The sequence below is a fragment of the Chiloscyllium plagiosum genome, unplaced genomic scaffold, assembly GCF_037043375.1.
Source record: "Chiloscyllium plagiosum isolate Xiang-an unplaced genomic scaffold, Cpla_swu_hap1 HiC_scaffold_1, whole genome shotgun sequence".
Classification (NCBI taxonomy): Eukaryota; Metazoa; Chordata; class Chondrichthyes; order Orectolobiformes; family Hemiscylliidae; genus Chiloscyllium; species Chiloscyllium plagiosum.
The window spans coordinates 83,485,487-83,511,718 of NW_028270139.1; the positions used below are offsets into that span (position 1 = coordinate 83,485,487).

At 39.5% G+C, this 26,232-nt stretch overlaps 1 protein-coding gene across 7 annotated transcripts in view; it reads left to right on the top strand.

The window, feature by feature from the left end:
• pcm1 (pericentriolar material 1) overlaps positions 1-26,232 on the top strand; it is a 149,608-nt gene that overhangs the window by 100,596 nt on the left and 22,780 nt on the right. For all 7 annotated transcript variants that reach the window (XM_043689917.2, XM_087988539.1, XM_043689942.2 and 4 more), the window contains 10 exons: positions 831-992; positions 1,938-1,994; positions 6,663-6,835; positions 7,659-7,793; positions 11,756-11,897; positions 12,298-12,411; positions 18,287-18,423; positions 21,097-21,231; positions 25,174-25,371; positions 26,112-26,171. In XM_043689917.2, coding sequence (XP_043545852.1) covers positions 831-992; positions 1,938-1,994; positions 6,663-6,835; positions 7,659-7,793; positions 11,756-11,897; positions 12,298-12,411; positions 18,287-18,423; positions 21,097-21,231; positions 25,174-25,371; positions 26,112-26,171 — 1,313 coding nt within the window. The remainder of the gene's footprint in view (positions 1-830; positions 993-1,937; positions 1,995-6,662; positions 6,836-7,658; positions 7,794-11,755; positions 11,898-12,297; positions 12,412-18,286; positions 18,424-21,096; positions 21,232-25,173; positions 25,372-26,111; positions 26,172-26,232) is intronic.

The following is a 26,232-nucleotide window of genomic DNA, read 5'->3' on the forward strand; positions in this document are numbered from 1 at the left end:
CTATTCGTATGACCATCCAGATGCCTTTTAAATGCTGTAATTGAACCAGCCTCCACCACTTCTTCTGGCAGCTCATTCCATACATGCACCAACTTCTGTGTGAAAAAGTTGCCCTTTTGGTCCCTTTTATATCTTTCTCCTCTCACCCTAAACCTATGCCTTCTAATTCTGGATTCCCCCACCCCAGGGAAAAGACCTTGTCTATTTATCCTATCCATTCTCCTCATGATTTTATAAACCTCTGTGGGTCACCCCACAGCCTCTGATGTTACAGGGAAAACAGTCCCAGCCTATTTAGCCTCTCCCCATAGCTCGAAGCCTCTAACCCTGGCAACGTCCTTGTAAATCTTCTCTGAACCCTTACAAGTTTCACAGATTCTTCCAATAGGAAGGAGACCAGAATTGGACACAATATTCCAAAAGTGGCCTAAACAATGTCCTGTACAGCTGCAACATAACCTCCCAACTCCTATACTCAATGCTCTGACCAATAAAGGGAAGCATACCGAACACCGCCTTCTCTATCCTATCTACCTGGGACTCTACTTTCAAGGAGCTGTGAATCTGCATTCCAAGTTCTCTTTATTCAGCAACACTCCCCAGGACCTTAACATTAAGTGTATAAGTCCTTCTCTGATTTGCTTTTACAAAATGCAGCACCACACATTTATTTAAATTAAACTCCATCTCAGATAATTCAAATTTTTCCATATAAATGTTCAATTATCCCTAATTCTACTTAAATATCGTAGTACAAAACTTTAGAAAATACTTATGCGTGTGATTGACCTTTTCTACATTTGCTATAAGTTCAAGCACTTTTTTTGTAGGTTTTGAATCTGCAAGTAACGCTAGTGCTAGTGAAAGTTGTCAAGGAAAAGTCTGCCACTCCACACAAACAGACGAATTTTTGAAACCTCGAACTTGCAGCACAACCAAAGATGAATTAGAGGAAAAATCCAAACGAAAAAATTCAAGTGACCTCTCTTCTGGTATGTTAATATGATCATTGATATTAGTTCATATTTTATCAGAAAGTGAAAATCAAATAAAGTTTACCAAATAAACAGGGTGTATTCAATCTTGTAAGTGTTCTCCATTACAAGAATTTGATCTTTGGAAGGTGTTGTGAGTTATTCACTGCCTGATGTCATAGGTTAAGGCTGTCATGTCTTATTTGTAATTTAGTTATTGCATGTTCATGGCTTTGGTTGACTAAACAATCCCACTAAAGATACTATATTTTGTTAAAGAGAAGTATTTAGACTTAGATTAATTACAGCGTGGAAACAGACCCTTCGGCCCAGCAAGTCCACACTGACCCTCCGAAGAGCAACCCACCCAGACCCATTCTTCACCTAACACTACGGGCAATTTAGCATGGCCAATTCACCTAACCTGCACATTCTTGGACGTGGGAGGAAACCGGAGCACCCGGAGGAAACCCACGCAGACATGGGGAGAATGTGCAAACTCTGCATTTAATTCTGCATTCCAACATGGAATTTGTAGCTTATTGCTTGTTCCTGTTTATGTCATCAGTTATTTCAAGTTTTGTTATTTTGACAAATTTAAACTTTACTAAATTGTTGATATATTAAAAATTAGATTTAATCTGTGCATTGTGTTAAAGAAGACTGTTCAATTATTTTTCTTAAGCTATTCTATTTTTTCTGTGATATGCTGACGTAAGTGTTCACTTCCCAGTGAATGTTTCTCAACATATTATGAATATCTCTAAAAGCCATTATTAACCTCAGAAGTGCTTTTGCTTCTGAAGTATTATTTTTTCAAAAGACCTTCATTTAATTTTACGCTTGCATTTTTTAAACTCGTTTAACTTCGCACATGAAATCTCTTTCCTACAATACGAATTGTAGTGCGGTATACAGTGTTCAATACAAATTACTACCTGTCTCTGTCCCCCTTTCCTACAGAATATGCTAAGGGAGCTTTGTTGGAATCTAACAGAAACGCATGCAGTGAAGCACCAGGTAAAGTGCCGATATTACTTTTAAGCAAATAACTGACAGAAATTGTTGCTTCTGGGCTGTGCTGTTATGTTTTTGTTTTTCCTTAGCACTTTCTGGTTAGACTATTTAATGAAGTAACATCCAGTTGAATAAAACTAGTTTTTCTCTGCAATTCAATTCTAAATAATTTTCAAAACTGAGTCTGATTAAAATGGTGTACTAAGTTTGCTCAAGATGTTTAAATGAACGAACAAACAAAGTTAACCTTAAAACGAAAAGTTGACTGTAATATTTATTCTTGAAATCAGAAAAAGTCAACAAAGCCAGTCTGTGCAGCCTTTGCCCAATTATCTTTGGAAATTGGTGAGCTGCCATGTCATGAAGATCATCCCAGTGTTGTCAAGTGGGACATTCTAGGATTTTTGACTCAGTGAAATTTAAGGAACTGTTATATAGTAGCCACATTTCATATTTGGCTAAATACGCATTCTCTGTAACTTCAAAGTACTGGAGCAAAGAACACTATTATATTCAAGTTACCTCCGAGCCACACATCATCCTGACTCTGAACTATATTGCTAATATTTCAATGTCACTGTTTCAAAATCCTGGAACTCCTTAACAGCATTTTGAGTGTATCCAAACACGAAGAATTACAAGGTGGTCAAGCAGGTAACCTGCTGCAACTTTCTGAAGGGCATTTAGACATTGTCAGTACATGCTGCCGTAACCGGCAATGCTCTCATCCCATCAATAGGTAAAAGCTTGAATTGATAATATATGTTTCATAACATTTTACAAACAGCGTTATCAAATAAAATTTGACACCAAACCATTGGAGCACTGGAACAAGCACTTCATCAAAGAGTTGAATTATAAGAAGTACCTTAAAGAAAAGCAGAGCTTTGGAGAATTTAGGTAGCTGCTAATGACTGCTAGTAGAGCAATTAAAATGCTGCTTAAAAGGCCAGAATTGGAGTTAGCTCATGTGTGGTAATTTAAATGGGTTCATCTGTGTGTGACTTATGTGGAAATATTGAATTATTGTGTGGCCAAACAGCTGATAACCTTAAAGGGCATGTTGTTGTAAGTATATGTCCATGTAAGAACGGTGCAACTTGGAGGAGATTATGTTCCTGGGTCCCTTTAGTTGTTCATCTGGGTATTGGAGATCATGCATTTGGAAGGGTAAAATGGAGCAATTTTCTGGGTATAAACTTTGTTTTAATCTGAAGTAATTCATTGGTCAGAGCTACTGAAATATGAAATCTAATTAAAGATTTAAAATATTGCTCACCTTTAATATTTCTAAATTTGAATGAACAGTTAATTAGTCTGGAAAATTATGATCAGTATTTCATGATCAGCTTTTAAATATTTTTAAAAATAAACTGGATGCTGGTGATCTGAAACAAAAGTAGAAATTGCTGACAAAACTCAGCAGCTTTGGCAGCATCTGAAGAAAGAACAATAACAGGAGAAAGTGAGGACTGCAGATGCTGGAGATTAGAGTTGAAAAGTGTGCTGCAGAAAAGCACAACTGGTCAGGCAGTATCTAAGGAGCAGGAGAATCGATGTTACGGGCATAAACCTTTCATCAGGAATGTCATCAAGAACAATATAGCACAAGCACGACCCAGGCCCTCCAAGCCTGCGCAACACATTTTGTCCTTCCATGCTGAAGCTGTCCTCTCTTAGGGGACCTGTGTCCCTGTATTCCCTTCATATTCATGTATTCATCCAGGTGTTTTTAGATTGGATTAGATTCCCTACAGAATGGAACCGGGCCTTTCAGCCTAACAAGTCCACACCGACCCACCGAAGAGTAACCCACCCAGACCCATTTCCCTCTGACTAATACACCTGACGCTATGGGCAATTTAACATGGCCAGTTCACCTGATCTGTACATCTTTGGATTGCTGCTTTTAAGTCTGCTTCCACCACCACCTTTGGCAGCTTGGGAAAAAGCCTCATACTTTCCACTTTATCCATGCCATTCATAATTTTATAAACTTCTATCAGGTTACCCCTCAACCTCTCCTGCATTCCAATGAAAAAAAAATCCCAGTCTATCCAATCTTTCTTCCTAGCTAAAATCCCCCATCCCAGGCAACCTCCTGAGAAACCTTTTCTGTACCCTCTCCAAAGCATCCACATCCTTCTGATAGTGTGACCAGAACTGTCTGCAATATCCTAAAGCTATATAAAACTGCAGCATAACTTGTCTATCCTTATACTCAGTGCCCCTTCCAATGAAGGCAAGTATGCCATAGGCCGTTTTTACAACTTTACCTACCTGCACTGTCACTTTCAGTGATCTCTGAACATGTACACCCAGATCCCTCTGCATAACCATACTCCTTTGGGTTCTGCCATTCACTGCATAATTTCTACCTGTACTTGACCTTCCAAAATGCATCACCTCACATATGTTCAGATTAAACTCCACCAGCCATTTTTCTGCTTATGCCTCCAACGATCTATATTCTGCTGTATCCTCTGACACTCCTCCTCACTATCCACAACTCCACCAGTCTTTGTATAATCTGCAAACTTACTAATTAGATCCAGCTACATTTTCCTCCAACTCATTTATGAAGACCTTGATCAGCAGAGGTCCGAGACTGATCCGTGTGGAACACCCTTGTCACAAGCCTCCATTCCGAAAAGCATCCTTTCATTGCTCCCCTCCGTCTCCTATGATTAAGCCAGTTCTGTATCCACCTTGCCAGCTCACCTCTGATACTATGTGACTTAATCTTTTGTACCACTCTACATCTTGTCAAATGAAGTCCATGTGGATAACATCAGCCGCTTTTACTTTATCAATCATCATCATCTCCTCAAAAAACTTGATTAAGTTAGTGAAGCATGACCTTCTCTGCACAAAACTATGCTGTTTATCAGTAATAAGTCAATTTGCTCCTAAATGTGTATAGATAGTTTCCCTGAGAACCTTTTCCAATAATTTCCCTACTATTGATATGAGGGCCACAGGCCTGTAATTTCCAGCATTGTTCCTGCTACCCTTCTTGAGCAATGAGGCAACATTGGTTATTCTCCAGTCCTTTGGGACCTCACCTGTGGCCAGAGAGGGTACAAAGATGTCTGTCAATGCTCTAGCAACTTGTTCTCTTGCCTCGCTCAATATTTTATGCTAGATCCTATCAGGATCTGGGAACTTATATACTTTAATACTTTCTAAGACTCACAACACCTCTTCCTTTTTAATAGCAACTTGGCTTAGAGATTCGACACTCCCTTCCCTGGGATCATTCTTCACCAATTCCTTCTCTTTGGTGAATGCTGGCTCAAAGTATTTGTTTAGGACCTCAGCTACCTCTACTGGCTCCACACACACATTCCCTCCTTTGTCCTTGCATGGGCTAACCCTTACCAAAGCTACCCTCTTGCTTTTTATGCATGTAAGAAAAGCCTTGGGATTCTCCTCAATCCTGTTTGCTAATGACTTTTCATGACCCCTTTTTGACCTTTTTGATTCGTTGTTTTGATTTCTTTCCTACTTTCCTTATACACTTCAAGGGCTTCGTCAGTTCCCATCCTCCTCAACCTTAAATATGCTTCCTTTTTTTTTTGACCAAAGTCATAACATCCCTAATCATCCAAGATTCACGTAACTTGCCATACCTATCCTCCATTTTAGCAGGAACGTGCTGCTCCTGAACTCTGAACAATTCCGTTTGAAATACTCCCACATGTGGACTTACCCTCAAACAACATTCTCCGATTCCTGCCTAATACTGTTGTAGTTTGCTTTCCCCCAATTTAACACTTTCACCTAAGGACTGCTGTTATCCCTATCCATGACCCTCTTAAAACTCATGGTTTTATGGTCATTGTTCCCAAAATGCTCCTACACTGAAACTTCACTCAGCTGGCTGGGCTCATTTTGCAAAACCAGCTTCAGTATAACCCCCTCCCTGGTTGGACTATTTACATATTGTATCAAGAAGTCCTCCTGAATGGTCCGTACAAATTCTGCTCCATCCAAGCATGAAGTGTGTCGCAGTCAATATAGGGGAAGATAAAGTCATCCATCACAACAGCCCTGGTGCTTTTACATCTTTCCAAAGTCTGCATATTCTCTCCTCTATCTCCTGCTGGCTTTTGGGAGGCCTGTAGTATATCCCCAGCACTGTGATTTCACTTTTCCTATACCCATATTGCTTTGCTGCACAAGTCCTTTGTTGCATCCTCTCTCAGTATAGCTGTAATGCAACTCCCCCACCCTTTCAGCCAAAACCTGTGGAGTAAAAGGCGCGTTAATGTTGTTTCAGGTCCAGTAACCCTTGTTTAGAATTGATAGTAGCTAGGTAAAGGTGAAACGTGCTGATGACAGATGGGGTTTGGGGGGTGTAGCAAGTGAATGCAGAGGTGGAGAGGGAGAGAATGACAGTTCTCAGACAAGGAATGGATAATGGGTGAGCCAAGGAGAAAGAAAAGTTGATAATGGTGATCCTTAGTAGGTGAAAATGAGTTGGCTGTGATGAAAGTAGTTCATGTCAGGACGGGGTCAGGATTGTTGGGATGAGTATAGGGCACAGATGAAGGTATTCAGGCCCTAAATTTGTTGCACTCAGTATTGAATCCTGTAGGCTTCAAGCCTCTAAGTGGAAATACTGTTGTTTGCTGCTAAGTTATTTAAATTCTTCTTTCTCTGTTACAGAAACAGGCAGTGACTTCTCCCTCTTTGAAGCTCTGCGTGATAATATCTATTCTGAAGTGGCAACTTTAATATCTCAGAATGAATCGCGACCCCATTTTCTGATTGAACTTTTCCATGAGCTTCAGTTGCTTAACACTGACTACCTTCGACAGCGAGCCCTTTATGCTTTACAGGTACTGGTATTTAAATAGTTTAAATATATCAAAAATGTGATACTTTATCTCTTTGTCAAAAATCAAGTTGTGGATGTAGGTTGGTTCACTGAGCTTGAAGGTTCATTTCCAGACGTTTCATCACCCTACTACGTAACATCTTCAGTGGACCTTCGGGCGAAGCACTGCTGATGATTCCTGCTTTCTGTTTATATGTTTGGGTTTCTTTGGGTTGGTCATGTCATTTCCGGTTCTTTTTCTCAGGGGGTGGTAAATGGGATCTAACTCGATGTGTTTGTTGATAGAGTTCTAGTTGGAATGCCATGCTCCTAGGAACTCTCGTGCGTGTCTCTGTTTGGCTTGTCCTAGGATGGATGTGTTGTCCCAGTCAGTGGTTTCCTTCCTTATCTGTATGTAAGAATACTAATGAGAGAGGGTCATGTCGTATGAGAGGGACAACACATCCATATTAGGACGATCCAAACTGAGACACACACGAGAATTCCTAGAAGCATGGTATTCCACCCAGAACTCTATCAACAAACACATGGACCTGCACCTGATTTACCACCCCTTGAGAAAAAGAACAGGAAATGACATCACCATAGGAAATGACATCACATAGGAAATGACATCACCCACACAAAGAAACCCAAACATATAAACAGAAAGCATGAATCATCAGCAGTGCTTTGCCCGGAGGTCCACTGAAGATGTTACCTAGTAGGGTGACAAAACGTCTGGAAATGAACCTTCCAGCTGAGCGAGCAAACCTACATCCAGAACCTCAACCTGAGCTACAAATCTTCTCAAAACTCACAAATGAAGTTGTTTTCTCATCCAGGATATAGTTACAAGACATCTTTCAGATAAGAGCTATAAAGAAGGGAAGCACACTTTATCACAGAATTCAGCGGTATGGATGACATGTAATTCAGAACTGACTCCGAGTGAAAGCCTAGCTACAAGTGATGATGAGGTGAGTACTTTTATGAGATACTAAGTAAACATTCTAAGGTTTTTCAATCCTATGTTGTGGTGAAGAAATCAAAATCTGAATATGTTGTGTTTTTACTCTTGGTACTGTTATGTCATTTTTTTCAAGAATTTCATGTTTTAATTGCGGATATTTTATGAGTCCATCTGCAATGTGAGTTATTTTGATAACTCCAGGAATGTGTTACTGCTCCTGGATCGTGATATGCACAGCTGGTGACAAACAAAAAGTATACTTGCCACTTCATTTGTTGCACAATCAGCTGTATCTGAAAACTCATTGATTATTTTGCATTTACCTTAACTGTGGTGAAGGGTTACGTATATGGCTATCGACATCAGATTTCTGGTAAATGTATGACATTTTTAGGTCAGAGGTATAAAGTGAGTTGAATCTGCTACTACAGAAGATCAGTGAATCAGTGAAATAGATACATTTAAGAGGAAGCTGGGCAAATGTATGAGAAAGAAGGGAATATAAGGTTACAATGATAGATTTATGTAAGGAAACATGGGTAAGAGGTGCAAGTGGATCTGCCCTGTTTCTGTTCTGTGTACTTGATATATATAATACATAATTTTTTGGGGGGTGACAATTGATTAGGCTTTGTGCACTTTTGGGCAGTGCATTCCAATCAAAAGGAAGTTGAATGTTGACTTTGAAAGCAGCAATGTGCAGGGTCATAGGAAGAAAGGACAATGGGGAACTCATTCATAGAGCTGTTGCACAGACGGTAGATTGAGGGAAATATTGCAGCAATCTTGCCTAGTTGCTTAAATTAGTTTTAGATTCTAGATAGCTTGAAAAAAACTTGTATTTTAGGAGTATTTTATCAGAACAAAAACCTATTTAAAACAAAGTCAGATGTCACGATTTTGGCTCAACCATTATGATTATTTATTTATTCTCAAGTAGCGTTCTTAGCTGACTACTTCCTAGGATAAGTGTACAACAGCTGCTTGACAGCAGAAAAAAAATTGAAGAAACTTGAGGTAAGAAAAACATCTCTTTTAAAATAAGTAGACAAGGTATGAAGAAAGGGAGAGTGAGAAGAATTAACCACTTGCAATATCCAACACCTTCCATTTAGTAAAGTGGTTCAAGATACTTCATGGAAGTGTTATGAAGGGAAATGTGACACCTGATTTGATGTACTACATAGGAAGAGAAGATAGGAGCAGAAGTAAGCCATTTGGCTCTTTAACCTTGCTCTGCCATTTAATATGATCATTCAGTTCAATGTCCTGTTCCCACTTTCTCCCATACCTTTTTGATTGGTTTAGCCTTAAGAGAAAGGAATATTTGGACAGCGATAAATTCTAGGAAACGCCTTCAAAAAGAAAAGTGTGTCAGAGATGGAAAGGTTCACAAAGAATAGTCAAGAGTTTAGATGGTGGAGCTTTTAGAGATGGCATGTGCAAGTTGGAGCAACACAGATGTCAAAACATTGTTGGGATGGAGGAGGCTTAAAAGATGGGAGGGTGAAACCCAAGGAGGGATTTGGAAACTGAGATGAAGATTTTTAAAATCAAATAATTGATAATGAATTAGTGAATGAGATTTAATGTAACTGAGTTAATGGACAGCAGAGTTTTGGATTATTTCTGAAATTTTCTGTAATGTGGAAGGTCAGCCCCACTTGTCAGGAGTACTTTGTGATAGTTGAGTCTTGAGATTACATTTGGTTAAGATTTTCAACTGCAGATAAGCTGAGACAGGGTTGGAGACTAGCAAAGTTAGAGTTCAAAATAGGTGATTTTAATAATATGTGGACTGGTCAGAAGTTGCAATGTTCTGATTTCTCTCATTCTACCTTGGGCGATGACAATCAAGAGCAGTGAAATGAGTGGCTAAGAATTAGAATTTGCCTAATATTTTAGTACGCATCCAACACTAGTAGTTGCAAAAGTAGTGTGAGCATTCCGGGACACAAGGTTCAAGGGAAGTGGCAGTGAGTTAGAGTTGGATATTTTCAGCATACGTGTGAAATCTGATGTATTCTTGGTTGTCATTTGAGGCTGTATACAGATGAGAAGTACAATAGGAGCCAAAATAATGTTGTGAAAGTAAAAACAGAAGCCACTGCAAGTTATCCTTTGTCTATAACTAGGCAGGCAAGACTGGAACCATTTGAGAGCAGGAATATTCAGCTGGAAAATAGAGGAAAAACATTGGAGTGTGACTTCAGTCGAGGAGAAAGTGAGGACTGCAGATGCTGGAGATCAGAGTCGAGAGTGTGGTTCTGGAAAAGCACAGCAGGTCAGGCAGCATCCGAGAAACAGGAGAATCGACGTTTTGGGCATAAATCTGTCTATCATCGGCACTGCCCTCCTGATCTGTCCATTGTTGGCACTGCCCTCCCTGACCTGTACATTGTTGGCACCGCACCCTTGGCCTGTCCTTCGTCTTTCCCATCTATCCACTCCACCTGCCTCTCTGATCTAACACCTCCCACCTTCATCTACCTATTGCATTCTCTGCTACCTTCCCTCCCAACCACACAGCCCCCTCCAAATGGCAGAGCCCACTGACCCACAAGTCTTCTCATCCCTGATGAAGGGCTTATGCCCGAAATGTCGATTCTCCTGCTCCTCGGATGCTGCCTGACCTGCTGAGCTTTTCCAGCATCACACCCTCGAGTGTGTTTTTGTGACAGTCATGTTAAAGAGAGCTCTCATGATTCTAGCTGGTGGTAAATACTGCACAAGTCAGATCCCAGGCAGTCGCAGAACACACATACATATGCCTGTTAATGTTCATGAACCAAAAAAAGCAAGTTTATTGCAAGAGAAAAGAAACCAAAACTATACGAATGTATATAGGATCTTAACATTATCGGCAACATCAAATTTCAACCAGTTTCACAATATTGCAGCTCCCGAGCACACATCAATATATCATCAAAATGACCTACTTCAACCTTTGTAACATTGCTATTTTGCAACTCTCTCTCAGCTCATCTTCAGCTGAAAATCTCAGTCATTTGTAATCTCAACACTCAACTCTGACAAAGTATTCCTCATAATATATGTACAGTATGCACCTTTATCATGGAACATATATGGCAAGAAGGATGAGGAAGGATAATTTGCCATGGACATAGTTATACACAATGTTATTTTTGACTTTTGAGTTGGGTTTTCCGGAGCTATGATGCAACAGACTACTTGAGGATTCAAACATTGCTGAAAAGCTGAAAGGAGGTCAAGAATGTACAATTAAAAGAAGTAAAAGTGAAATTTCAACAAGTGAAAAAACCAAAGACCAGCAATTAAGGAACTGATGACGTGAAAAGAATATGGCAAAGGACAAATCCGCAGAAGAACATGTGGGAACCCGAGGCACAATTAAAGCGGCAAATGAATGCAAAGGGAGCTGGAAAGTGAAGTATTAGGTTGAAGTGCCTATCTGATTAATCAGTGGAGGGAAGAATGAGAGATTTTGTAATACGAAAAAAGAGTTGCTTTATTTTTGTGTGATTTGGGTTTCATTTGAAAATTTGGCAATATTATCTGCACTTCATGGCTTGGAGAGTAGCAAGGCACATGGGGAGAAGTGAGAAGAGAATCCATTGAAGTATAAATAAAAATTTAAGAACGGATCTGATTAAGAGTGCAAAGGGATAGTTGGGACAGGGAAGAAAATGAACAGGCTTGCATTCATAATGTCCCCTCCATGACCTAAGTATATTAATATTTTGCAGCCTATTAATTGCTTTTGAAATATGTTTGCTTTATGAAGACGAATTCACTGGCCGAATTGTGCGTAAGAGGTTCTCTGAAATGACATAATAAAGGGTCAGCTAATCTGTTTCAGTGAAATTATTTGAAGGGTAAGTGTTGACTAGTCTGTCAGAAGAATCACTGTGCTCCTCAAATGTTACAGGTGGCAATTATTGCACAATACTTGCAGCTGAGTCATATTTTCCCGTAATGCATTTATAGGACGTCTGTGGAAAAGCTACTGACCATCAAGCCAAGATAGATCTTCAGCAGCATGAAGATGCAGAATATATAGAATCCTTAAAAAATGCCAGCATGTTGTCTTCTACTTCCAACTTAGAACCCTTTGCTAATGATGATCTAGGTAAGGTTCCATATATATTATTGTTTAAACAAATTTTCAATTGAACAATAATCTTTTCATGAATGTAATGAAATAAGATTTAAATTTCCTGAATTTATCAGATTACTTCATGCGACATTGGATTGTGTTATAATATAATTTTTTTAAAAATGCTTGTTAAATGTCATTTTAATATAAATTCTGAATTTGGTAGTTAAGGTGCAATTTCCTAATACCGTGTGTAATGGTCGTTTTTAGTCTCTATTGTCAACAGTTAGGAAAGCTGTTCTTATGACTTCAACATACGCATCTCTATAATGTTCAGATTAGAAGTGTTGCTTTGTAATTTGGTCTCCTGTCACTGTTTCAAATGTCTGCAAAAAATCTGTCTTTCTACAACATGTGTTTTTTATGAATACAGGTAATACTGTCATTCACTTAGACAAGGCCTTGTCTCGGATGAGAGAGTATGAACACATGAAATTTGAAAATAACCAGATTGATCTCTGTACCAGTGCCATTGAATGTGTTGAAGGTAATTTAGAATAACTGTTGAATGTGAAATGATGTGAATGTGTGCTTAGTGCATAAATAGTTGGGTAGCTAGTAACATATTTTCCAATCACTCAGTTGTAAGGTTTTTGAAAGGCAGTCGATGAGATAGTTTCAAACACTGAGAATGCTGATTGTACTCCAGAAGTCTAGCAGCATCTGGGAAGAGAAATACAGTTAATTCTTCATGACTCATGTTCAGAACAGTTCTTGATTGATGGCTGAAGGTATTGGAACATTATTACCCTCATTTGTTTAGTTTCTAATCACAAATACATGGATAATTATCAATGCAAGAGAAAAAGAATGATTTCTGTGTCCAGTTCTGATCTTGAATCTGTCTCTTCTGGTTCTTGATCCTTCCACTAACGGGCATAGTTTTTCCCTGTCTTCTCTGTTAATCTGTCGTGATTTTGATCAGCTTTGCCAAAGATTGCCACTATTTTAACCAATAATTACACCCCTCGCTTCTACAATCCATCCATGTAACTGAAGTTCCTCAGCTCCAGAGTTTCATCTGCATCAATCTTTTCTGCATATTTCATGCCTTCATGTCCTTTCAAACATGTAGTTCCTAGAATTGGACATAATTGAGTCCAAACTAGTGATTTATACCACTTATCAAACATTCTAATTTTTGGAGTTCATGCTCCTATTTGTAAGGCTCAGAATTCTGTATGTTTTATTAACAGCTTTCTCAATTTGCTGTGCCCTCGCACCTCCTTGACAATTTTACACTTCCTTTTATATTGGCTGTCTTTGTTCTTCCAACCTCACAGTTCAGAATACATTTAAGTTTTGTGTCATTTCAATTTATTAGAATTTTCCTTCAGGGATGTAAGTAGTAGCTGAGGAGGAGTCAGTAATGATGTACTTGGATTTCCAAAATGTCTTAAGATGCATAGAATATGGGGTAATACGACATGAATAGAGAACTAGTTAATGGACAGGAAGTAGAGAGCAAGAATTAGATGGCATTTTCAAGTCAGCAAGCTGATATTAGAGGAGTGCTACACGGATCCATATTGGGGCCTAGGCTACTTGTAATCTTTATTAACAACTTGGACAAAGAGTCTGAGAGTTTTCAGGCAATACAAAACTAGCAGCGAATGTAAACTGACAGCAAGGCACAAACACTGCAGAGAAATATAGACAGTTAAATGTATGAGCTTCAAGGTGGCAGAGTGAGTATAATGTGCAGCAGTGAGGTTATTCACTTTGGTAGTAAGTAGAAAAGCAAATGCATGTTGCTTTATTGTAAGGAACCTAGCATACAGGAACAAGCAAGTCCTGCTACAGCTATTACAGGGCACTAGCAAAACCATGTCTGGTTTACTGTGTGCAGTTTTGATCCCTGTTTACTTCCATTTTAGGTGTTCATGCGATCAGAATTCTCCTGTGAGGCTGGTAAATTGAACCTTTTATATGCTTGAATTTAAAAGAATGAGAGCTGATCTCATCGAAAAGTATAATTGCTTGGAGAATCTGTAACACACAGACACAGTTTCAGGATAAGAGGATAATTCGTTGATTGAGATAATGAGAAACTTCTGTTCAGAAGGTTGTGAATCCTTGAAATTGTCCACCCTAGATAATTGTGGATGCTCAGTTGTTGAGTATATTTACAGCAGAGAGAGATGTTGATATCTCAAAATTGGGATGTGGTGTTGAGCAGTAGATCAGTCATGATCTGGGGCTCTATGGGGTAGACCTGAGGGACAGTTTGGTCACTTGCTCATACTTCTTGTGTTTTTATTTGTTAAACCCTGTCTAAGCAATAGCAAGCAAGGTTGAAAAATCAAATCAGTGCACTGATCTGACTCAAATTCCCATTCAAATTGGCAAAGTCTGTCTAAGTAACTGGATAAAAATTTCAGAGGTCTGAAGAACAGGAGGGTCAGATATTTAAGGTCATCATAACATGGAATATCAACTACACATTTAGCTGGAGTGTCAACCTCCTTTCGTCAGAAGTCGTCACTTCGTCTTGTCACCACATACTTGCAAATTCTACCTTCCTATGGTCATCTGTGAAGTGACTGTGGGGAATTGTGTCACAGTTGTTCACTCTGAAAATGAACAAATTAACCTCTGGAAAATATTGATTTACCTACTTTTTGTACAATTTCTTGTGACTTTGCCATGTTTGACAAATGCAAGATACTTCCCAGAAAAGAAAAATCCACTGGAAGCAACAATGAATACTAATGTTAAATAATTAGGCTGTGGTTTGTTTTTAACTGAATTGATTCATTGCTGTAGATTATTAAACTCATTCTGCTAATGACATGAAGCTCTATCTTGGCTGACTTCCTTGATTTAACTCTAGAGTCCACAATACCAATGAGACAATAAATTCTGAGTAAAGCAGAACCTTTCTTAATGCAATCGTAATTCCAACTTTGACCCCTAAGTTGTGTTTTGGAAGAAATATCAATACTATTATTGAAGACTATCTTTTTCTACCCCTGAAACAGTGTAAGTCTTCAGTTTGTTTGCTGCTGAAACCTTTATCCACACATTTATTTCATTCCCTCTCCTCATCCAATTAGTTTAAATCCCTCTCTGCAGTTCTAGATATGCCAGTGAATTGGTTCCAGTATGGTTCATGTGAAGCTGATCCCATCAAGCTAACTTCTTCCAACCCAGTACTGGTACCGGTGCCTCTCAAACTGAAAGTCATTGTACCTACACCAATCTTTGAGCCACGAATTTAACTCCTTGACTTTATTTACCCCACGTCAGTTTGGCTGTGGCTCAGGTTGTAATCCGGAGATTATTACCTTGGAGGTATTCTTTCTAATTTAGCTCCTAATCGTTCAAGGCCTTGCAGTGAAATCTCCTTTTTCATCCTACCAGTGTCATTGGTACCAACGTGGTCAACAATACTGGACCCCTCTCATCCCTCTACAAGTTTTTCAGCCAAGAGGAGGTGTCCTTAACCCTGATACACGACATGCAGTATTGCCTTCCTGACTGTACGAAGGTCCCATAGTTAGTTTCCTTTCCCTCCCTGCCATCTACACAACCTGCAAGAATCTCATAAATGTTGGACACTTGCAGGAGTTGAGGTTCCTCTCTTTTAACCTCCTGGAACCTTATATCTGCCTCACCTGCAGTCACATACTCCTGTTCCTGATCACAAACCAATTTTGAATTATCTAATCTCAAGACTGCCTCCTGGAGCCTAGGGTCGAGGTAATTTTCCTGTTCCCTGATGTAGTGCAATAATGATTCAACACCTTGAACTTACGAAGTCTCAAACCATTCTCTGTTCCGTTTTTCCACAATTTCTATGATATTCATACACTGATGATGGCGCTATGTTTCATATTAGGATGGTGAGTGAAATTTGCATACCTCCTGCCCTTGTTTTTCTAGAAAATAGAGGTTCCATCTTTGGAAGGTGTTGTTGAAGGAACCCTTATTGCTGAAATGCAACTTCTAGATTGTATGCACTGCTGCCTATGCTCTCGTGCAAGAGGAGGGAACTAATATTCAAGGTGGTGGATGGAGTACCAATCAAGTGGGTTTATCTTGGGTGGTATCAAGCTTGTTGAGTGCTTGTTGGAGCTGCACTCATCCAGGGAAGTCTAGAGTACATTGAACATAGAACTGTTCGGCACAGGACAGGCCCTTCAGCCCTTGTTGTTGTGCTGATCCTTTATCCTACTCTAAGATCAAACTAACCTATGTAGCCTTCATTTTACTATCATCCATGTGTCTATCCAAAAGTCACTTAAATTTCCCTAATGTACCTTACTCTATTACCACCGCTGGTAGTGCATTCCATGCATCTGCCACTCTCTGTGTAAAGAAACGACCTCTGACATCTCCCCTACACCTTCCTCCATTCACCTCAAAATTATGCCCCCTTGTGATGGTCATTTCTGCCCTGGGAAAAAGTCTCTAACTATTCATTCTGTCCAGGCCTCTCATCATGTTGTACACCTCTATCAAGTTACCTCACACCCTTCTTCGCTCCAATAAGAAAACCTTTAGCTCCCTCAACCTTTTATCATAAGACATGCTATCCAGTCCATGCAGCATCCTAGTAAATCTCCTCTGCACCTCTAAAGTTACCACATCCTTCCTATAACGAGGTGATCAAAACTGAACACAATATTCCAAGTATGGTTTAACCAGGACTGTATAAAGCTGCAGCATAACCTCGCGGCCCTTAACCTCAATCCCACCCACTAATAAAAGCCAACACACCAGATGCTTTCTAAACAACCCTATCAACTTGGGTGGCAAACTTTCAGGGATCTGTGGACATGGACCCAGGATCCCTCTGTTCCCCCACACTGCTAAGAATCCCTTTTATCTTGTATTCTGCATTCAAATTCAACCTACCAAAATGAATCATGTCACACTTTTCCAGGTTGAACTCTTGCCACTTATTCCCCAGCCCAGTTCTGCACCCTGTCAATATCTCGTTGCAACCTGCAACATCCCTTCGCACTATCCAAGATGTTTATAAAAATCGTAAAGAGTCAAGATCCCAGAACAGATTCCTGCAGAACACCACTGGACACCAAGCTCTAAGCTGAATACTTTCCATCTACTACCACGATATGTCTTCTGTGGGCCAGCCAGTTCTGTATCCAGACAGCTAAATTCCCTTGTATCCCATGCCACCTTACTTTCTGAATGAGCCTACCATGGGGAATCTTATTAAACACCTTGCTAAAATCGACGTACACCACATCCACTGCTCTAGCTTCATCAATTAGATTAGATTACATTACATTACATTACATTACATTACAGTATGGAAACAGGCCCTTCGGCCCAACAAGTTTACACCGACCTGCCGAAGCGCAACCCACCCATACCCCTACATTTACCCCTATACCTAACACTACGTGCAATTTAGCATGGCCAATTCACCTGACCTGCACATCTTTGGACTGTGGAAGGAAACCGGAGCACCCGGAGGAAACCCACGCAGACACGGGGAGAACGTGCAAACTCCACACAGTCAGTCGCCTGAGGCGGGAATTGAACCCGGGTCTCTGGCGCTGTGAGGCAACACTGCTAACCACTGTGCCACCGTGCTGCCCACTGTGCCGTCACATCCTCAAGAATTCAACAAGGCTTGTGAGGCATGACCCACCCCTCTCAAAGCCATGCTAACTATCTCTAATCAAACTATGGTTTTCCAAGTAATCATAAATCCTGTCTGTCGGAATCCTCTCTGATAATTTGCCGGCCACAGACGTAAGACTGACTGACTGACTGGTCTGTAATTCCTAGGATTATCCCTATTCCCTTTGTTAAACAAGGAAATAACATTCGCTACCCACCGATCATCTGATACTACTCCAATGGACAGTGAAGATGCGAAGATCATTGCCAAAGACGCAGCAATCTCCTCCCTTGCCTCCTGTAGTAACCTTGGGTATATCCTGTCCCTATCCCAGGGGACTTATCTATCCTCATGTTTTCCAAATATTCAGCATATCCTCCTTCTTAACATCAACCTGTTCCAGCATATAAACCTGTTTCACGCTGTATTCCATCGTACTCCTGATTTGTCTATGTTGAATAGGTTTTAAAAATCAAATGGTGAATTACTGCAGAATTTCCTGCCTCTGACCTGCTCCTGTAGCCACTGTACTTGTATATCTGGTCCAATTAAAATTCTGAGCAGTGATGCTCAAGGTGTTGCTAATGAGAGGTGTGATGATGCATTTGAATGTCACAGAGAGTTGCAGATGGCTATTGTTTGCTACGAGCCTGGATATTGTCCGCAGTCACTTGAAAATAAAATTTCTTTTTTAGATCACTTTATTTTTAATGTGACAAAGTAGAACAATTAAATATCTGTACTTTTCCTTCTGTGATAAATTCAGATGGGTATAACGCTGGAAATAGCTGTACAACAGACAGTGTTCCTGATGCTTCTAATGTTACTTGCCCTCGCGTAGACACACAACAACTGGACAAGCAAATAAAGGCCATCATGGCAGAAGTAATTCCGTTTCTGAAGGTGAGCTACAAGTAAAACAGTGTTTTAATGAAGCATTTGCTTCTTTAAAGTTTTTTTTCTCAACTTTTAACATCATTTAGAAACTTGGTAATTTCTGTTTCATTTCTTAACATTATAAATACGTAGATTCCAGATTTGGTAACATGTGAGAAAGCATTCATCTTGTTATTTTAGCACATTATACTGATAACACCTCTTATTCACTTAATTGCAAAAGTTGAACAAAATGGCGTCCAAACAGGATAAACCATTTTTATTATTTTCATTTAGAGTACAGTTACAAACACCTTACCTTGCATGCTTTCTGCTAAAGTGGATAAGTTCATTTTCCCACGCTAAAGTTGATCTGCCAGATCTTTGCTCACTATTCCGCTTGCTCTGATCTATGTACCATCTTCTGATTTCAGTGCCCTGGTTACAATTTTGCTTTTGTTATGGTCTCAGCTGATGGTGCCACTAGCCAAGTTGAAACCCAAACCTGGCCCCATAGACAATTGGTTATTTTTATTTAAGTGAATGGGATGGTCAGATCTCAGCCCTGAATATGCTTAACAATCCAGCCTTAACATTATTCTGTGGTAGAGAATTCCACAAATTCATCATCCTGTGAGAGAAAGAACTCCCTCCTCATCTGTCTTCAATGGGTGACAGACTCTTGAGATTCTGCTGTCTGGTCTGAGATTTTCCCACAACAGGAGATGACTTTTGGCATCAACAATCTGAAGCTCCCCAAGAATCTTATGGTTCAATAATGCAACATTCTTCAAAACTCCAGTGGCTATAAGTCCAATCTACTCAAGCTCTCCTTCGTGAGAAAACCCTTCCATACCCAGAATCAACCTAGGAACCCTCTCAACCAATGCCAGTTCTTCTGACCTTAGATAAAGAGACAAAACTGTTCACAGTATTCCAGCTGTGGTCTGACTAGTGCCTGTGTAGTTTAGCAAGATCTCTCTATTCTTATACTCCAATCCATTTGAAGTAAAGATCAACATTCTATTGCCTTCCCTGTTACCTGCTGAACCTGAGTACAGGGAATGTGGGTGTAGTGTCTGCAGGCAGGGGGTGGTCAGGTGTTGAGGGTGTTCATGTCTGGTGGCAGGGGAACAAGGAAAGCATGTCTAACAGTGGGGGGGAAACGGTTACAGAGCAGGGGAACATGGAGGCGCGATCTGCACTGTGAAGAAGGGGGCGGGGTTGAGTATTGAACAGGTGGTGATTGCAGTGAACAGTCACACCAGGTCTGGAGAAGGGGAAGTCTTGGGGGCAATGGATGTTGAGAGTGAAGCATGGGGAGGGAGTTTAGGTGCTTAGTGGGGAATGGGTCCAGTGAAGGGGAGCACGAGACCAATGCAGTGTGTGTGAAGGGGTGATTGTATGCAGCAGCAGGGGTGATGAGGAGTCGGGTGCAGCCCCTGGGAAGAGGGAGTTGGGTTGAGGTCTGGTGACGCAATTCATCTCACAAAGGTGTAGTTGGGAGTTTAATGAGTATGTATGAGGTCATTTGAATATTTACCTCTCAGGAGTTTATGTATTTAATAATTTAACTTTTCCTGAGTAGTAATTTACATAATTTTGTCAGAACCCCATTGAATTCTCTGATTTCACTGAAAAGTTCCAAGCATAGAGCAATTTCCTGGGCAATTTCACTGCTGCAATAGGGACACTGCAGGGATCCCACGCACAACTTTCGTCTACGCTGGAATAATGACTGTCAAGCCATCAGAAAATCCATGCCAATATATATTGCAAATAATTGTCCCCAGCACTGATCCCTGTGGCACTCTGCGAGTTACAGTTCACCATCCTGAAAATGTTGCCCGTACACCTTTTTACTCTGTCTATCAGGTAGCCAGTTTTCTGTCCAAGCTCATTTCCTACCCAAACACTGTGGGCTCTTATTAAGTAACCTTCTGTGTAGTACCTGACCAAACACCTTCTGGAAATCCAAATATATCTACTGATTAACATTTCGCTATCCTGCTTGATACATTCTCCATGAATTGTAATGAATTTGTGAGGCATGATTCCCTTCGTGAACTCTGCTTGATCACCTTTTGTATTTCCAAATGCTGTTTGTTTGCGTCCTTTATAATAGATTCTAACATCTTCCCAAGATGCTTTGCTATCATCTACAAGTCACACTGCCTCAACTCACCCAAGCTCCTTTGACATATTCCAAATTTATGAACTCTGTGTTTAGAAGGACAGGCAGAAGATACATGAATACAACACCACCTGCAAGTTCCCCTCCAAGATGAACACAATCCTGCTGAGGAACTAGGTCATCATTCCTTCAGTGTCATAGAATCTCCCTTCTTTATAGCTCATTAGGTGCACCTCCACCACATGGAGTGCAATGGATTATAAAGGTGGCTTACTACTACCTTCTGATGTGCGATTAGAATTGCTCTTTTTTTCTTTCTGCCTTTTGATTAGCAAAATTGCTTTTGTGTCAGACAGAGAGAAAAACCTTGGAAAGTTGAAGTTTGAGAAAAGTTTTCATTTTCACACAGCTACAGAAACTCTGTCTTGAGTTAAGTGATGCTGATCTATGCATGAAGCTTGTACTTGAGCCAAAGAATGGAAAAAAAATCAATATAAATAAGCCAATGATGTTCCTAATGATAAACATACAATTACAACTTTGTTCTGCTAACTTGTTCTTTTCAGGAACATATGGATGATGTGTGCTCCCCACAGTTACTAACTACTATTGGACGCATGGTCTTGGCCCTCACACAACAGAATGATGAAAGCAAGGAGTTTGTCAAGTTCTTCCATGATCAACTTGGTGCCATACTTCAGGTTTGTTTTTTAACTGCCCATTACAGTTCAGTTTGTTTTGAAATATTTTTTAAATGCACTTAATATATATTGACATCATCATCTGAGTTTGTTTGTTTCTGAATGTACTAGTGCACTGGGTAGATTGAAAACCACACTTACGACTTCCCCTAAGCTGTATGATCTTGTAGCAACCAGAACCTTCCATTTAGGCAATGTGCAAGTTGGCCTTTAAATTAATGTATGTGTTAAGCTATGCAGAAGAATTTAAAGGGACTACATAATTAAATCATCCAAGCAATCCAAATAAAAATGCATGTTGCTGTAAACTAAAGTCCAAAAAGGATCAGTTGAATAACTGATCCTGGTTTAGATAATTATCCAAATGAGAGTATTGCGTGTGTGTGTGTGTATAATATATATATATATAAAATCTGGTGAATTAAAGACAAGAATTCAGCATAAAACCTCATGATGCAGTTTCATTATCACCTCTTGGCTACAAGCTGAGCATGATGGGAGCTAAGTATTCCAGGCTTTAGGATCATTGTAAAGAATAGGGAAATTGTGAAAGGAGGTGTAGCAGCGATACTGATCACTTATTTAATTACTGCAGTACAAAAAGGATTTGTGTATGGATGATCAGGGAATAGTATAGTATGTAAGTCTATGGTAGGAGCTGCTTGAGATATTCTGACACTTGTGTTGAATTGGGTTATCTATAAATACATAGAATTATGCAGATCTCTACAGCACAGAAACATGCCCATGGTCCCACAAATGTATAATGGTGTTTCTGATTTATGTGAGCCTTCTCTCACCTTATCTTATTCTTATAACAGCCTTGCATTCCTTTTACTGTTCTGCCTGATCTAGCTTACTCTGAAATGCATCTATTCAAATCACCTCAACTTCCAGAATGTAGCACATTCCACGTTCTTACTGCTCCATATCAAGAGGTTTTTTCTGAACTTATTTTTATTTCTATTTCTATTATATCCAACAACCTTTTTGTTTATTTAAGGATTTTGCCAGTGTTTATTCCCATCCCTAGATTCCCCAGAGAAACTACTAGCGAGTTGCCTTCTTGCAGTCCATTTGGCGTCAGCATGCCCCACAATGCTATTGGGGAAGGAATTCCATTTTGGCTCTAAAACAGTCAAGGAACAGTGATATAGTTCCAACTAGGGATGGTGAAATGACTGTGAGAATTCTCAAGTGGCTGTGTTCCCAATTATCTGTTGCCCATGTCATTCTAAATGGCAGTAGGTTTGGGTTTGGAAGGTGCAGTCTAAGCAACTTTAGTGAGTTTCTGCAGTACACCTTGTGTTAATTAGCCTCAAACAGATCTTTTTTTCCAGAGAAAAGAACCCCAGTCTGTTCACTCTATCATGATAATTGTGTCTTCTCAATTCTAATGACAGACTTGTAATTTTTTTTGCACTTTTCCAGTGCTTCTGTGATCTCATGTGATATCATAATTGTGATCTAATCAAGGTTCTTTATAACCCAACTTCTCTACTTTTGATTTGGATATCTGTAGAGGTGAATCCTTTGAACATTTAAATCACCGGATGAGAAGTGCAGATTAGCAGCAATTCATGATGCCACTGAATTCCTTTGTATCTGACCCATTTAGAAATTCCAGGAATTTCTAGAACAATGTTTTACAAAGAACAACGCAGCACAGGAACAGGTCATGCAGCCCTCCAAGCTTGCGCTGCCACATTTTGCCCTTCCATACTTAAACTGTCTTCTCTTACAGGATCCATATCCCTCTGTTCTCTTCCTATTCATGTTTTCTTCTAGGTGCTTCTTGAATGCTGCTGTTGTGTCTCTTTCTGTCACCGCCACCTCTGGCAGCATGTTTCAGGCACTCACCACCCCTTGTGTGAAAAACTTGTCACGCATAGCTCTTCTAACCATCCCCCACTGCACCTTGAACTTGTGTCTGCTAATAATTGACCTCTCCATCCTGGGGGAAAAGCCTCATACTTTCCACTCTCCATGTCATTCACAATGTTATAAACTTTTACCAGGTCACCTCCACCTCCTGCGTTCCATTGAAAACAAACCCAGTGTATCCAGCCTTTCTTCATAGCTAAAATCCCCCAAGTTTTAGAACTAACTTGGTAACGGGCCAAATGACATAATGCTGAGTAACACATCAGAATTAGTTATCAATTTGGTAAACAGGGAACATCTTTTAAATAATATGCAATAGCCCAGATTTTACGTTAGGTGGTAGTGTACAAACCCAGACCTAAGATAAAAATATAAGTTTGTGATAGCTTGGACAGGAATCTCACTTGTGTGGAAGCAAGTTGCAGTATTATCCTGCAATGGTGTTCAAGGGGGATGAAAGAAACAGATTGCACGCTATGGTAAATCAAAGCCACATGAACAAAATCTGTCCAAAGTTGTTATCTGCACTATCTGTTCTAAATTATTAAAAGTTTATTGCAATGAAAAATGAGGATAACTATAAATAAATAATTTTTAAAAGTCAGGCATTGTAGTATTTAGGTTGTCAGATAAGTCATGTTTAATCTCATAGGCATCTAGGCATTTACACATTTAAGAAGTCTGTTAGAGGCAGATTTAACTCAATTTGTTAGACTGTGCTTTAGTAATGCCAACAGCACAGATTCAGTCCTCATAATGACCAAGGTTGCTCTTGGAATCTGTCTTTCTTATACCATTGTAATACCATGACAGTGGACTCGTGACTAGCAATCTTTGGGCAGCAAATAGGGCGAGAGAGGGAGATAAATCATTTGAAATTTCAGTTATTAGTCTTATGGAGAGTTGAAACGGTCAGACAGCTGTTTGAACACTTAAATCATTTCTCTGGTATTGGTGTTCTCAGCATATATTTGTTAACTGCTCCTGGAGGCCTTATGTGTTCATACAGGTTCAGGCTTTATATGTTCTTTTTTCCTCATTTCATGTGATTTCATTAACATCATTTTGGCTATCCCAGCAAATTTGGATTAATATCTTAAAAATGGAGATATTCAGCAAAGTGCGTGTTTGTAGAAAATATCATGTTATGTGCAGTCAATGTCTTAGAGAGTTAAATTGCAAGAAGTACAAGTAAATTTTTATTGATTTGGTTGTACAGAACTTTAGTGATGAAAATAAACACATTTTGTCAAAACATTTTGTCTTGCAATAATCAAGAAAAAACTCAATGTATTGATATAAAGAACAAGCTACATATGTATCTTAAGAGTAGTACCTGATTGGCTATCAAATAGACTCTAATTGGTGGAGGTGTTGCCATGGGAAATCCACCAGTCATCACTAACTGAGCATGCACTGGCACTTGTGCCTGAAGCTGATGGCAAATGCTTCACAAACAAAATATTCTTGAAGCTGGATGCCTGAAATAAAAACTTGAATAACTCATCACAGCCGGCAGCATAGGTGGAGAGAGAAGCAGTTTCAGCTCATGACTTTTTTAATGGAATCGCAAATGCTTCAGCCTTGTTCTTTGCACTGATTTGCTAGGCTGCACATTCACACAGGATAAGTGTATATTTGGAGTTACTCCATCTCGTGAGTAATTTATTCACCATATTCATGATTGGACATGGAAGGGCTGCAGAGTTTTCATCTCATCCAGAAGAGCAAGGGTTATGTTTTTATGGAATTAGTTTAAATGATTTATTTATCTAATTTTGGAGTACCAAGGGAACTCTTCGGTGTCACAATTCAAAAGAGAGAAATCAAGGTTCTTTAGGGGTGAACTCAGAAAGCGTTTTCACACCTGTAATGGGTGGGGTGAAACCTGGAACTCATTCACTAACAAAAATTGTAGATTCTGTATCAACTGAAAATTTCAAAATTGATACTGATTTTTTTTCAGTTAAGAAATGGGTTATTAATCAACCATGATCAAATGAATTGTTGACTTCTGATTACATGTTCCATGATTGAAGCTTTGATTTATTCATGTAGGATTCACTGGCAAAGTTTGCTGGTAGAAAACTCAAGGAATGTGGGGAGGATTTGCTGGTGGAAATCTCAGAGATTTTGTTTAATGAACTCGCATTCTTCAGACTTATGCAAGATTTGGATAACAGCAGTGTGGCAGCAAAGCAAAGATGCAAAAGACTAAAGGAAGTTGCATCTTTTAAACAACGTTATACAACTGAGGTGTGGTAATGCGCTTGTGTTTACATACACTTTCTAAACTTGCAAATATGTTTGTTTGAATATTTGTGTGGCTTGAACAATAATTGTAAGTGAGAAAAAGAATTCATTGGCATTTGTAAGTAGATATTGAAATAATTTTAATCTGGAAAATGTTCAAACTGGGAATATAATCTCTGTACAATTTCTTTACTGGATGCTTGTGGACTAAGAAGTCTAAGCATGAGATTGTTCTTTTTATTCATTCTTGGGGCAGGGGCATCGCTGGATTAACCAGCATTTGTTACTTGTCCCTTATTTTTTCAAGGCAGTTAAGAGTCAACTACATTGTTGTGGGTCTGGAGGTAGGCCAGACCAGATAAGAAAGGCAGCTACCTTCCCTCAAGGACATTAGTGAACCAAGTAGCTTTTTTTTCCCCAACTGACAATGGTTTTATGGTTATCATTTAGATGCTTAATTCAGATTTTTACTGAGTTAAAATTTCACCCTCTACCATGGCGGTATTTTAAACTGCATCTCTGCATTACTAGTCTAGCGATGATAATATTAGCGATGATAATATTAGGGCATCTCCCCATTTTTGGTCATATGAAAGTGTATTCTGTTGTTGGAATTTGCCCAGGTCTATGAAAGGAATAGTAAAGGCATATTTTTTAGACAACCAGCATGAAATGATACATACTTTAGTTTGCTGTGAAAGCTGTTTTATAAGGTATTGTACTAAAAATATTCCTTTTAACAGGAGAAACAGCATTTCAAAGAGAATGGTTCCTCTGCAGAAGAGCTTGAAGATGAAGACAAAGTAAGTCTGACTGAAAAAAAGAAATCAGTGAATGGTCACTGTTGACTGTGGCTTTTGTTGT